The sequence below is a fragment of the Rhea americana genome, unplaced genomic scaffold (genome assembly GCF_003343005.1).
Source record: "Rhea americana isolate MKP2758 unplaced genomic scaffold, rheAme1 scaffold_221, whole genome shotgun sequence".
In the NCBI taxonomy this organism is placed as follows: Eukaryota; Metazoa; Chordata; class Aves; order Rheiformes; family Rheidae; genus Rhea; species Rhea americana.
The window spans coordinates 917,852-932,767 of record NW_028186333.1 but is presented as its reverse complement, the minus strand read 5'-3'; the positions used below and the strand labels follow the sequence as shown (position 1 = coordinate 932,767).

The following is a 14,916-nucleotide window of genomic DNA, read 5'->3' as shown; positions in this document are numbered from 1 at the left end:
AATTTCTATTTCAACTTCTCATCCACTTCAGAGACACCTGCTGTGCATGCTTCCGAGTTTTTGTAAGGTACTACAGTGCTCCCTTGCTCTCCTCTCCCCTCCGAAAGCACTTCCCTCCACAATTCCACATCTTCATTATGYTGCACATTAAAAGAGACCACAGGCCTCGAGTGCAAAAACAACAGGAGATAAGTGGCCCAACAGCATTTGAGAGAAGAATAAATAAGTAAATAAATAAATAAAACCACAGAGATGAAAAGAGGCACTAGCCATTTATCCATAAAGTAGGTTCAACCTCATCCGTAACACTAAAGTTTTAAGCTTTCAAGATACTTATAGAATAGAGGAAATGCTGTACTTGGCCTCCAGAAGCAAGATTGCTTCATTATTCCAACAGCAAGGCCATTAATATTTTATCTCACTTAGTCGTCCCAGCCAATCATACAACCCTCCCTCTCTCATGCCCTGTATTATTAGAATAGGAAACAGGTTTAATAATGCATTGTAGGCTGCTTAACACCTGTTTTATTATAAATTAAAAATTTAAACTCTTCTGGGCAAAACCTTTGGCAATCACAGGAARTATCTGAAATTTGGTAACAGGATATCCTCCAATCAGAAATGCCGTTTTTAACATGCAAAGTGAATCCAAAGCACATGAACTGTAGCACCAGGTRAAGGAGGGGAATGCGCAAGTGCACAAGTTGCCTTATCTATTTCTATCCCCAAGAAACCTAGTGCACATTTTCGGTAAAAGCAACCAAGGGATAAACCCTTACAATTGTGTGATATTGCCATACAAAATTCAGTTTTTGTATCCTTATTTTAAGGATAGAAGGGTTGAATTGGTTTAGTTATGAATTGTTATCTCTCAAATGCTTCCATGAAATTATTTTTCCAGTTATATTCCCCTAAAAGCCACCACGACCATAACTTTAAGATGAAGAAACAGCATTGATCCTTTTTTACCCCTGTATCCTAAGTTATTTCAGAACAAAAGTTATCTTCATAAAATTGCCTAGGTCACTCACTAGTCTTAACTACGACTTAAGAAAAATCCATTAGTATTTCCAATTCATCATTTTTGAAACTGAGTATACTACAACAGTTAACTAGCAGCATTTTAATGTTTGGGGGATGTGCAAAAGCAATAATTACAAAAAAATCAAGTATTTTAACATGGCGTTTTGTCAGAGTATACAATATTTTACTGCTCTAACTTTATATTCCACACTGGAAGATTTAKGTACATATTCTTTTGACCAGTAAGCCTGCTGGAGCCATACAAGCTCCCTATAATTTTTTTTCCATCTAATAATATATTCATGCTTTTGGCAGATTCTCAATATTGGAAATTCTTCTGCCCAAACATCATCTTTATTACCAAGTTCCTCTTGACATTACTTTTATGAAATTAATGGTACAGAACGTTAAGTCACATTTCATATTTTTGTTCTTGGGCAAGTTGAAATGAGACAGGCTGACCTGCCTGCATGCTTTAAGCATGCATGCCTTAAGCCATAACTTAGTGCRTATGGTTGAATACGTATGAGGCATTCAAGTATCTGCAAGGAAGTAAGTTCCTGCCCTCTGATACAGGAACTACTACAGTATCAGCAGGCAGGCAAGAGCGTGACCTCTGAAGTGAGATCTCCCCCCAATAATTGATGGAAATGTCTATTTACTATTAAGCTTTTTTTTAAAGATGATTCATAACCTGAAAACTAAATCACATTAATTCCATCTTTGAGTAAAACAATAATCTTCCCCCCCCAACCTACAAAACACTTCAGTCATTTATTAAAAAGAGGTAACAAATTGGTATTTTAAAGAAAATATTCTTGAACAACTGCCACGAAGTAAAAGGAGAAGAAAMAGGGTTTACACATTTGGCAAATATATGTATATATGCAAGTCTCTCCAGCACACTGAAAAAGGCTCACGAATTGCAGTTTTCAGACAGCCAACACGCAGGCTGAGTCAGCTTTGCACCTGCTGCTCTGTGGCAGTACTGACCTGGATCATGTCCAGGATAAAGAGGCTCTAAAACAATTTAGAATGCAATTAATTTAAGGGTTAGTTTTGTGTCTCTGAAAAAATATGCAACTCTTGCAATTTCTACTTACCTGATTAAACAGGTAACTGAGAATAATTTGTACATTATCTTTTATGTTAATGAGAAGAGAAAGGGCAGGCAAACATACTGGCTTCAGGTTCCCAGCCTTCRTACCGGCTCCAGGTTCCCAGAACAAGGGCATTTATATTCAACGCTTTTAGTTTCAGGCCTTGTGGCCAGAGTTTGTAAAGAAACCCATGTTAAGAACACGGCTTTTCCTGYACATGAACTCCTTTGAAAAGCCATTCCTCAAATCCATCATCACTGCTATCTCGCACATTTCCAACTACTGAAATCAGAAAATGAAGCGTCCAGTAACCACCAGCCACATGAAAGTGTTCCAGAACCGGTGGCTCCACAACGCAGTGGTTACAAAGGTGAAGTTCTAAGATCACGATGTATATTTAAGTCATTCCAAAAGAAAATGTTTGCACATATTTATTAAGCTAACAAGCATCTTGGTAAAAAGGGGAATACAGAATAATCTAGCAAACGGACTATTTGATAGCAAGCCAACTTGGTGGTTTTGTAAGGTAAATAAAGGAGCTTGGGAGTGTACATAATTATACTTCAAAGGAACAAACTAGGGACTCGCTAGTGTGCAAGGTGCAAGCTGAAAGAGATTCTTGTTTGTCTCAAACTTGGCAACATCCAGTGCACAAACTACACTGAGTTTGACACACCTGGCTCCTCCTCCTAGACTGCCAGTTTCCAAAATGTAATTCATGTTGTTTCAAAAACAGCTGGGGACTCCATGAGACAYGTAAAACATGTACAGGCAGCCTAAGTAAGATTCAAACTGTACTTTACTTTGAGGTCACCTATGCCCAGTGCATACTGTGAATTAAGATATATAGCACTTGAGATTTCCACAGGCAGTTTTGAAGTAAATTCAGCTATATCCATTCAACAGTAACAGCACAGAGCTGATCAGTGAGTATGCATGGACAGATTATTTCCAGCTACAACTAACAGTATATGAGTTTTGTTCTTATACCTTGTCAGCAAGTGAGGTCTCCCCTCCCCCCCCCCCTTTCTTAGTGTATGTTAACCATTTTAAAACTTGTTGAAACTGAAGACTTGGCCAGTTTTTMGTTTCTGTGATTAAATCTGTTCCCTTTCACATGCTGGGGAGAGGGACGTGCAGTGAAGACTAGGGAACTGCATGAAAAAACTGCTTCACTGAAATCATGGCTTAGAAGCCTTACAAAGGGAAGCAAATCGGGTGCTGCTGGAGAGCTGACACACAAAGACCATCTCAAATAAGGGGAACTGCTGACAGCGTCCCCTTTGGTTAGCAGCATGTCAGCTAGCATGGCCCACTGATGATTCTGTGATCAATATGTGTCACAGGTCAATCAAGCTGAGTTGCATTTGAAGTTTTCTAGTTGCCAGTCCTGTGAGCAGCATATTCTTGAAACAGAAATCCCATATATGGGCTCAGCAGGCTGTTAACAGAAGCACGACTGAACAAGTTCATGGGAAACTCATCTAAGAGTTAGGCATCCTTAGATGCAAGTGCTGGCTAGCTCTTCGTCTAGCCATTTAAGCTGAATGTTCCTCTTTCTATTAAAAGACCAACACAGTGACCACGGTGATAAATGAAAAAACACTGAGGATACCAGCAAATGGAGGAATGGAGAAACCTTTTCTTGCTCCAATAGCAATCTTTCTGAAGTCATTTTTCAACAAATTTAAACAAAATGGATTTTATGGTTCACCCAGAATGCAAGAAGCTCATCTCTACACTAAGACTCTAGTTTCTTGGACAGTGACACAGAGGCGCAGAGTGCTGCTGGAGAGAGACACAACCACCTTCCTCCACCTTGCTCACAGCTCCTTCCCCTTGCTTTGCTCTGGCCTCCTTCAGCCACACACCGAATTAAACCAGGCACCTTCACGTCAGCAGCACTTCAAATCACCGGTCTGCAGCGGAGGCCCCCAGGCTGGCTCGCTGCATAGCTGCACGGGTGCCAGGACCAGCACGAGGCAGGCGACAGGGTCGCAAAGCAAGAGGGAGGCAAGGCTCTTTCAAAGGCAGTCCTGACTCACAGTTCCCTGAAACAACTGCAAAATTGCACTCGGAGCATTTCACTGGTACAACAGTTAAAGGCTGCACCTTTGATAGTAGCGACAATGCACCAAGCTCTAGAAAAATCTCAGCTTCTCAGCTCAATCTAACACACACACACACACAAAAAAAAAAAAAAAAAAAAAAAGAAGTAAATTGGGAGAATTCTGGCATTTCTACAATGTATTTGTTACCTTAGGCTTCAAGGCTTTCTTTGCCAGAGATGCTGCTCATTCACATATTTGCAATTTTATGCAATATCAAACAAGGCTCTCACCAAAACGTTTCCTTTTAAAATAACACTCAAAATTGGACTACAGTAAGTGATGAGCAGAGAAGCCAAGAAGCCACGCTCTGTTGGTTCAGCTGGGTGGGGTCTCTCTCTCTCTCTCTCTCTCTCTCTCTCTCTCTCACACACACACCCCCACCCCCACCAAGTTTTCAATTCTGATTAGCTGCCAGGGAATGCCCATCTTATTAATCAACACTGAAAAATAAATCTGGAAATTATGTGCAGCTGCTGCATTTAATAAGACCAACATTCATATTCAAGCTTGGCTGAGACTATACTCAACTTCTGAAGCATGTGAAAATAAATATTCCAATTTTTCCAGTAATAAGTGATGTGTCTGAAACTGCTGCACACAGATTATTTCTGCTCCCCAAATATTTTTTTTAAGGGGGCTTCATCGTAAGAGAAGTGTGCTTTTATAAAAGGCTAGCTTCACTTTCAAGTACTATCAGTTTCAATTCAATGGGTTATTGCACTCCAGAAGATTATACTGCTTTGAGTTCAAATATGATATATGGAGTTAACATTAAATGCAGTTAAAGCAAGCTTCAAAGTTGGCAAAACCTGCCCTTGAACATTATAGCTCAGTTTCATATTATAACTGTCCACTAGGATGAGTTCAAAGATTTCATCTCATTAGTCTGATAGCATTTCCTTCTGTTAATTTTACGCTCATTCAGCTAAAAGCCACCAAGGCAAAAAATACAGATTTTGCACAGTATGTTTTATAACTCTGTGGATTTTTGCCAACAAATCTCTAGAAGCAGCATACAAATAATTAATTTATAGATCGAACAGATATATATACAATGTTGGACATCCTCCCTTTTTAGAAAGCGAATGCCTTGGTCATCAGATACATGTTTTGTGCGGAGGCCCTGCTAGGCGCAGCCACATCAGTGCCAGGAATTCGGTGAACCTGGGGTCAGGCTGTCAAGGCTCCAGAGAAATGCTGCGGTTAAGCATCTGAGCAGAATTCACTCAGGGAATTAGATAACTGCCACTACAATACCACGGCATCCGTCTTTCCAGAGACCAGAGTTTTCCTCTTTTCGTTAAAATTAGAAAAATAGATTCTTACCTAACTCTCCTCGAAGGTTAACTAGTTCTTGAGATAACTCTTTATGCTGTTTTAGTGCTTCCTCCCTCTGTAGAGAAACAAAACAAAACCAAAACATTTAGTGACTAGTGTTGTGAATAGGGCACCTTCCACCCATTAACTTGCATGTGTTCTGCAGGAAAACAAGAGGCAGAAGCAAGGAGCCAAGATATGAATCATTTAGGATAACAGTTCTGCTGTTACAAAATACACAGATGTTCTTCTGCTGTTAAGGAAGTTATACTTATAAACAAAGAATACTTCTTTTCCAGGATAACACCGCAACTAAAATCCCACTTTGCAGCAATTAATTTACATATTTTATGGTGGGTGTGGCAACAGAAACCTACAGAAGATATCAACTGATACCTGTCAAGGGCACAAAAGTATGGYAAATGTGAAACAGGCATACATTAAATATTTATCTTAAGCTTACTTCACAAAATGTAAACACAAAATGAGAAACTTTGCTAAAAGCTCAGTCTTCCATGAAGCAAAGGCAGAGCCCAGGTCAAAGTTGAATACAACTCACCCCCTTCTCACAATTTTTAAGCTAGACGTTGGTTTGTATGCTASGAAGGATTACGACGAATCCGAGCTAAAGCCAAAGGGAAAGCGCAAGTCGCCGCTTCGCCTGGAAGGCGGCTGCGGCTGCACCGGGGGCAGAGGCTCGCGGGGCCCCGCGCCCGCACCCCGCACAAGCGCCCGCGCAGCGGAGTCGCGGGCGCCCGGCGCGGCAGGACGGCCCACGGAAAGGCGCCGCTGCCGCAGCAGAGCGGCTCCGCAGTCCCGGGAGCGCCTCGGCAACAGCCCTCCGGAGCCGCAGCAGCGCTGCGGAGATGACAAGGTCCCGGCTTCCCAGGCAGGAGCCGCTTGCTGCCGGGGCGCTTTCACCTTGCTGGCGGTCAGCTCCTGCCCGACTCCCTGGCGCTGGTGCGGAAAAGCGCTACAAAACAAACGCCGATTACCCTTGTTGCAGCACACTGAGAATAGAGGCACAGTTTGCTACTAGAGCAGCCCATGTTCCAGCTTGCGGAGCCCCCCGCTCTGCCCCCCGCGCACGTGCGAAGTGCACAGGTGGCAGCACCACCACCCGAACTGCTCCGGCTACGAACTCGGCACGGCAGGAAGGGCTCCACTGGACCTCGCCTCAGCTGTGCCTCACGCCCGCAGGTTACCGTACTTCCGCGCCGGTCGCTCCCGACAGCGGCACACACTGCAGCTTCTGCAATTGGCACAAGCAGCCAGCGATTGCTTAAAGCCACAGCCCTTCATTTACGAGCACCAAGCCCAGACGTTCGGCTGATCCGTTTCCCCTGGCTCAGGTATCGGCCAGCAGAGTAAAGGCAATGCTGCCCTGCTCTGCAGATAATGGAGTTTATTTTTAGCTATTTAGAGCTCGCTTTACCCAGCTTTCACGTTTAATTTGTTGATGCAAAAATAAAGGATGGGAGGCCTGAGCTGAATGGACGAGCCCCAGACACACACTACCAAGGCAACTCTGCTGCTGTGAATACTCAAGCTTGCATTCATAGCTTGCTGCCTGCCTTGTATGCTTTTGCTTTTACGCATTAGGAAYGAAACAAAACACTGACCCCAAACCACTCAAACTTTTTCAGCAGCTACTACACAACCCACTCTGGTAGCACAGGTGCTACCACACCAGCAGGGTGCCCCTGGAAACAAACCTTCAGAGCTGGTGATGGAAACCCACCTTTACRGCAGGTTCCTTGCTCGCCCCAGTCCCTGCACACTGATCATGTTGGGACCTGATCACCTGGTTAAGAGCAGCCTGCCCTGCAGTTGGGGAGTACTCACTATGCAAGCACCAAGCAAGCAAGCACTAAAACAGGCCGTTCTGAGGGAAAAGAGGGAATGAACCCCCAGAGAGCTTTGGTGTCCACTCACAGTTAGCTTTGAGTGTAYTGCTGCACAGCTGAAATACTGAGATCTGATTAACTTGCTTTCAGGCTGTCAGCCTGTGGTGGGTCAATAGCTCATGTTACATTTAAACAGGGAGCTAGCATTTCTTCTTAAAGTTGTAATAGGGCTAAAAATCAAGTTTTATAAAAGACTAATCAAAATTCATAATATTATACATCCTCATCTGACGCAAATGATAGGAAATAATTCTGTAATTATGTAGGCTAGATAGAGGATAGGGCTATCCCCTTACTAGAAATATTTATATATATTTAACCTTGTAGATCTTAAAAGGTCTACACCAGTGATTTTAATCACTGCAGTTTAAGCACTCATTTGAACGCAGCCACACTTGAAAGGACAGTGAGTAGTTGTGCCATAGCTTTATAGTAAGCACTTAGGAACTTTTTACAATGCTAGCTGGGCTAAGATTGAAAGCTATTCCTCACCTACCACAGCAGAGTCTCGGGAGAGCATCAAGTTCAGTTATTCAGAAGCATCACCCTTTTCTTCCCCATTTCCCCAGTCGGGAAGGAGCGATGAGTCATCCTGCTCAACATCAGTGCCCACTACAGACACAGCACTGATGAAAACGTGAATACTGCAGAGAGTTATTTGAGCTGCATCCTATTGCACTGTGTACACAACAAAGCAGCAAATTTTTAAAGGAAGTTAACCATAATACTACTTCTATTTTCACATCTCAGGAGCCTGATGGGATTTTTGAAAGCTTTTTCTGTAACTTTGTCCATTAAAAAGTTAGCATATAAATACACTTAGCAAATTATTTTGAGGGCTTTTTTTTCTTCCCTTACCTTTACTGCTTAGTTTATACATTCATTCCCTATTCTAATTCTCAAAAAAAAAAAAAAAAAAAAAAAATCATCCTTCAACCTGATTTGTTCCAGCCCACTAATCAGTCAGTAAAACATCTCTAATTATATCCCCTCAGCCTCTACTGGACATTTGCTTAGTGTTCCCGCAAGGCTTGCATTTTGTATTGATTTCTAAGCAAAATAGTTTGATAAGAAAACAGTATATTACATCAGGATATACAGAGAACTAATACAGCATAATATAGGGTATTGGTGCTTTACTGCCTTTTTTTTTCTTGCTGCTCTTAACCTGTTTTGCCTTTTTTTTTTTTTTTTGGTGCTGTTTAACCCCATGCCTCCATCACCAGTCATGGAAGTACCTATTCGAAAGAAAGCAGCTAGCATAAAGGCTGTCAGACTCAAATAGGAAGAATAAGTTGGTCATAACTGCTTAAATTAAATTAAATTGCCAGACTGACTAAGTTTTGCAACTAATTTAGCATTATYTTGTCTAGATTCTGACAGGTCTAGATGTGAGGGTCTCCTAAATAAAACTTTCAGATTTCAGGTCTTGAAAAGTTAAGTGCAATGAAATACCAAAGACCACTTGAATAATGAGTGTYACCATTAATATATCTTTTAAAAACTTGTATGCACATGCTTTGGATTGGAATATCAAACTACCTTCTAATTCATGCTTTACAGGCTTCTAGTTGAAGATCAAACTAGAAGTTGAAAGACAGCAGATGCAAGTAGTAGTACACAATTTTGAAAGAACAATTTTGGCAGTGTTCTTTTCTCTAGACGTATTTGGCAGTTAAAGAAAGCCTATTTTAGTGGGATGATCCTCACTTAGTTGTTGAAGACTCAAGGAGGACATTTATACTAGGTTACAGCTATTTCTGACACAATTTACAAGTTTATGGCAAGCACGATCCCATAGGATGATAGGATGACATTTTTCTTATTTCAAAAGAATCTACTATAGTAGCATAAGCAACTGAGTAGAGCTTTAGCCAAAACGCTCCTCCAACTATGTATCTGAAAATGGTAGGTCTCCTACTATAAGGACGGAGTTTCAGGATAAAAGTGTCATAATGGACAGTTACTGTTAAGGTGTACCTGTGCCATCACATGCTACAAACAGTTTTCAGCACAAAGCAGAAGACTTGGAGATTTCTTGTTATGTGAAAGATAAGCAGTTAAAAAGAATCCTTCATGCTTTTTGAAAATTTGACAAGAAACTCCAGGGTRATGTATGTCCAATAACAAGGACATTTGGGAAGGTGAGTTATGCCGTATTACAACTTGAGGGAAAAATGAAAGCAGAGGAAAAGAGGTCCAAAGTAAACATGGGTAAAGAAGACAACAGCTTCATGATCACAAAGATGACAAAGTCAGGAATGGAATAACTTACAAAATTATGTTCACGTTTGTGTTACAGGCAGTTACATAGGCAAGTTAACAGGCTTAAGAGCATGTTTTTTCTGGCAACAAGCTATTTTAGCTGCAGCTTGAAATTTAAGCAGGTTCAGCCTAGWGTAGTTTTAGGGTGCAGACACATCAATAGCTAAACAGTTTGCATCGCACTGCATTAGAAGTGGGAAGCGCTACAAGAGTCCAGGTTCCAGAAAGAACAGAAAGGTATTTACACCACGCATGCAAGCAGCCAACCTTCCTGGCCATTTACCTTAACAAAACTTCACATGAGCAAGACACAAGATTCCTCAAAGAACTCAGATTACAAGTAGTTCCAAGAGGGAATGTACAGGTATTCCTTTAATATCCCATGGTTCCGCTACAGATCCCAAATCTGGAGGTAGACAGCTTAAGGGCCAACTGCCCCAGCAACTTGTGAGCTTTTTTCCTTGTGACAAAGTGTGACTAGTCAAATTAATGGTTTCAGGTTTCTCAGCCCAMCCTGGCTGCTAGCCAGGTGATGTAGTTCTGTTGTGGGAGCTGCACTCCCTGCTTGCAAGCCAATGCTTCAAGAGCCACAGAGGGGCTGTGACTGGCTGAGAAGCCCCATTTTCCTTTTGCAAGTGTTTCCTACATTTTAAGAAATACAAGCCCTTCAGCAGCTATTCAGTGTAAAATGCCAAACTATGGCAGAAACCAGACTTAGAGTATGTGCATCTAATTAGCTAACATTGCCAATGTGTTAGCAATTATCCATGCTTCATAGTTTACACATCCCAAACACACTTACTCCTTTTGGAAATGAAGTATGTACCCTGCTGGAGTTGTATGAAATGAAAATCCACAAGAACGAACACTGAAAAAACGTGTATTTATGTATCAAAATATTGAGTTATTAAARTTAATTCATGTAGCTACATGAATATCCATGTGATAAACTATTCATTAGACTTACCTGGTCTGTGCAGTGTCTCTCTTCCTCCAGGATTTCTGTAACATCTCAAATCTCTGAACAAATTTCAAGTAACTGTCATTTAATAACCTCTTGTTCAAATGATCTGTTTTTCATCCTCAGATTAACGTTCCCAAATCTTCCTCAGAATTGTGCTTATACAAAGCCTTTTACTATAAACTTCTACACATTATCAGGTTTAGAACAATTACTGTGAACTGCACTGCTACAGTGGAAATTGCAAAGTTTTAGACCCTCCATGTTAAAATGGAATAGACCTAACTGGCTTCTTGCTCCTGAAATACCTCAGGAAATTGGGTTGTGCCAYGGACTTTGCACATACTGGAATGCTCTGCTTTTCAGAGTGGGCTGGGAAGCGGCCCCTGCAAACAGGAGGCAGAGAAAGGTTCCTGYGATGCTATTGCAAAGCACTCCATGGCATGCAGAAACACAGGAAGCCTTGAGTCACAGGCGACAGACAGCAATTATACCTGTCACGGGCAGCCCTGCAAGGTGGAAGCAGCTCTCATCTGGAAGGCTGTAGATCAGCCTTCTAGTTTTATTGCTAATATACTACATAAACAAATAATTTAAAGAATCAAGACTTACGAGCGAAGAACATTAAGAGTCAAATATAAAACCACTACAATTTTTTGTTAAGTATTATTAGACCACACTAAAATTTCTTCATCAGAATGCTTAAAATAGAAATTCATTAGTGCAGCAAAGAAAGTAAGCACTTCAATGTGTTTTACTGTCATAYACAGGGTCAAATTAATTTTATTCTGTGAAGGGAAAGCCTGATTGTGAAAGCCATTTGCTGTCAAACCACAATTCATTCACTTCCAGAAGTCAAACTCTGAAAGAAACACTGCGTATTTTAAAGAAAATAAGCAAGGGATATTTGTAAGCAGCTGCAGAACACAAGCGCTCAGATGTCACAAGAGATGGACTCCGTTTGTATGAAAGAACAAATTAGCAGTTAACCACTTTTAATACTAGTGCCATCTCAGTTGTCAACAATTGCTAATATGGGATGTTCCTTTCTCATTTAAGCAGACATACCTTTTACAGAGTCTTAGAAACTGGAGCCTATTTTATTCCTGCTCTGCACTGCTGATCAAAAGATGAATATGATTATTGGCCATAATGTAGAACCTGAGTCACACCTTTCTATAAACTCCAGTCATTCATGTGTCATCAGCTACACCCTGGAAGTATTGATGAATCAGTAACAGAAGGGCCACTCGTATCTACTCATATCTGCTTTTTACTATAAGAACCAAATTAATCAAAGCAAATGTAATATTGCAAAGCACTCCACAGCATGCAGAAACTGGTAGAAACACTTTAATATAAGAACCAAATTAATCAAAGCAAATGTAATATTGCAGTGTTTCGACCAGTTCTTATTTCTTCTCTGATAGCAAAGTCCAATCTTCCAAATTAAATTTAACAATTTAGTTAGAAATCAGCAACTTTAGAAATGTTATTCTTTCTGAACTCATCCCTCTTCCCTTTTAATACCCTTGAAATATTTCTTTCACATAACTCAGAGGCAAAAGCAAGCTAATGAAATTAGCCAAGGAAGTGGGGCACACGCACACACACTCACAAAGCTTTAATCCTCCCACATACATCTTTGAGTGGAGAGCAGACTATTATTGCAATGTGAGAATACCATTAACCATCTTGAATCAATAAATCTAGTGAAATGACTGTTCCAAATTACTCCTGATGTTGTTAGTGTGTTGCCTTTTTATGAGATTTAACGAGTAATTAATTTTCACCTGTCCTTGACTTACTACTCTGAAAAAAATTCAGTTAAGTCTCAAATTACAACAGTTATGCCATTAGCCAAAAGAAACTCACTCCAATTTCTTATGTTTTACTTCTCTCATTTGATAGGTACATTTATGGAGAATCAGATGTTCACTGTCTAATGGTTAGCCTGTGAAACACTAAAACAGAGAACCAACTAAACAGGATTCAAACATGAGTCACCTGATATTCAACATAGATCTTACCCTTTGGGGTCTTTAGGCTTTTACAGTCTTTATATGGGATCACATAAAATCTTCACTTTCCCATTCTGAAAAAGTAATGTCCACCTTCAAGCAATAACTTTAGAAAATCTATAGAATAGAAGATGAAATCTTATGGAAAACTGAGGTTAAATAGCCCCTATTATTATATCTGTACCTAACTTCATCAACTCTAATATTAATTTTCATTTGTCAAACAATTACTCCTTTCCTCCTTGTACATACTTTGATCTCACAGGCAAGTAAGTTTACCTTATTTGAGCAACTACTTATTTACTTTCTCATTGTTTCCTAAACTCTCTTCCTTTTTCTTTTTTCCCCAGTCTCAATTCATCTCAGAGCATAAAACAGCATAAAATCTCAAACAAGTTACCATGCAGCTTTGGCAAATTACACTGTTATAACTTGGTTCTCATGTATATAAAATTAGAATTACCTTTATGAAGTTCTTCAAAATGTTAGAATATGAGATCCTGTGTTTGAACAAAACATTACAGTATTCATTTTAAGTTGTTCTGTTTTAAAGGATGCATAGAATTTAATCTGAAAAGGCAGTACAAAGCAGAAGACTGAAGTAAGAAGCAAAGATGTTGTATTCTTTTTTCACTAGTCCCTTACTTCTATTTTGAACGTGCAATAGTTAGACCTAGCTTGCTACTCTCATTAATTACTCATCTTCTTGGGGGGTGGTGGGGGTGGAACAAGAGAATTAAAGTAGCTTTGTCATGTAAAGCAATACTGTTTGTCTGAAATGCCAAACTGTTTCAGAGCTGATGTCTTTCTCCGTGTATCTTTTAGCATTAGTCTTGTCCTGAAACCCCTTCTAATTTTCTCTATCCAAAACCTGTTCTGAAGACCCAACAAATTCCTTGAGAGGTATCTTCAAAAAAGCTAGACAGTTTTTCCAGCAGAGCCTACTTCCACAGTAATCAATATCTTAAAGTCTTTTTCTGGATGCTCACAAAACTTCAATCTGTTGGCAAAAATAAACTATTTTGGTCAATAAGCAGCCATGCTTATTCAAAACTTAAGAACAATTTGCAGTCTCCTTGCTTTCAAACAGCCACCTGTAAGATGCAAATTTCCAGAGTATAGATCTCCTTCAAAGGGGAAGTTATTGTGTTATTTTTCTCAGACACTGTCCTTTTTTTTTTTTTTTTAAGTTTCTGTTCAGTATATTTCATATATATATATTTGTTGTCAAATCACAATTGTTTACTCCCCAAAATAAATAAATATATAAAAAATTCCTTGAATTCAAGAAATTTGCTTTTGACTTGAGTTTACTTTTTTGGGGGAGTGCAGGAAGAAATCTGAAGCAGCACTTGGAATTGATCTAAACTAAACATCTTTATTCTATCTTGTAAAAAGTCATGTCCACACAGCCAGATTTAAACAGCTAGAGAACTATTTTTCTGATGAGTATTCTAATGACAACCACCTGAGTTTGATATTAGGTTMTGAAAGATCAAAACTGCAGATTTAAACGAAAGACAGCTCTTCTTAAGAATGGGCTTTTGATTATTTGCAAAAAATACGACCATTTCAAAACACKTCTTTTTGTTAAGTGTTCGGTTCTGTGATGCAGTAGGTGCTTTTATCCTTTAAGCTGGATATGCTTTCCTCAGTTGATAAATATCAAACATTTATTACTGAATTTACATGTAGGACAGGGCAAGTTATTATGACGCATATGCCCACGTATTCCAAGATACATAAAAAACACCTTACTATTCTAGAAAATTCCCAAGAAAGCTATTATCTTTACTCTTATAGTCATCTGCACGTCAGGAAATGCCAGTTACAGYGGCTCATCCATTAATGGCTCATTGCTATTTCCACCTACAAATTTTGAAACCTGTTTCAGCCACACAATTTCTAACTCATTACTTATGTTGCTTCCTGTGCCACATCTAGAATTAGTGGTATCCACATCTTATTATCAAGGCTTCATACCTTCTCAAATCACATTCACTCCATGCAGAAAGCTTTTTCAAGATGTCATCATAGTCATTCCCAATTAACTCTCTGGCTGTAAATGCCAGTCTTCTTGTAATAACTATACAAAGAGATAGACAACAGTGAAATTTAGTTTCTATTCTTTTCTGTAGTATTGTGTTGGAAGATTCCACAGCTCCTTTCTACAGCAGAATCTTTTGAGGGCTTTTGAAAATATTTAATTAG

The 14,916-nt window shown here is 39.8% G+C and overlaps 1 protein-coding gene across 5 annotated transcripts in view; it reads right to left on the bottom strand.

Moving 5' to 3' along the window:
* Positions 1-14,916, bottom strand: part of MTUS1 (microtubule associated scaffold protein 1) — a 124,525-nt gene that overhangs the window by 16,488 nt on the left and 93,121 nt on the right. For all 5 annotated transcript variants that reach the window (XM_085305503.1, XM_085305504.1, XM_085305508.1 and 2 more), the window contains one exon: positions 5,561-5,627. In XM_085305503.1, the coding sequence (XP_085161629.1) occupies positions 5,561-5,627 (67 nt within the window). The remainder of the gene's footprint in view (positions 1-5,560; positions 5,628-14,916) is intronic.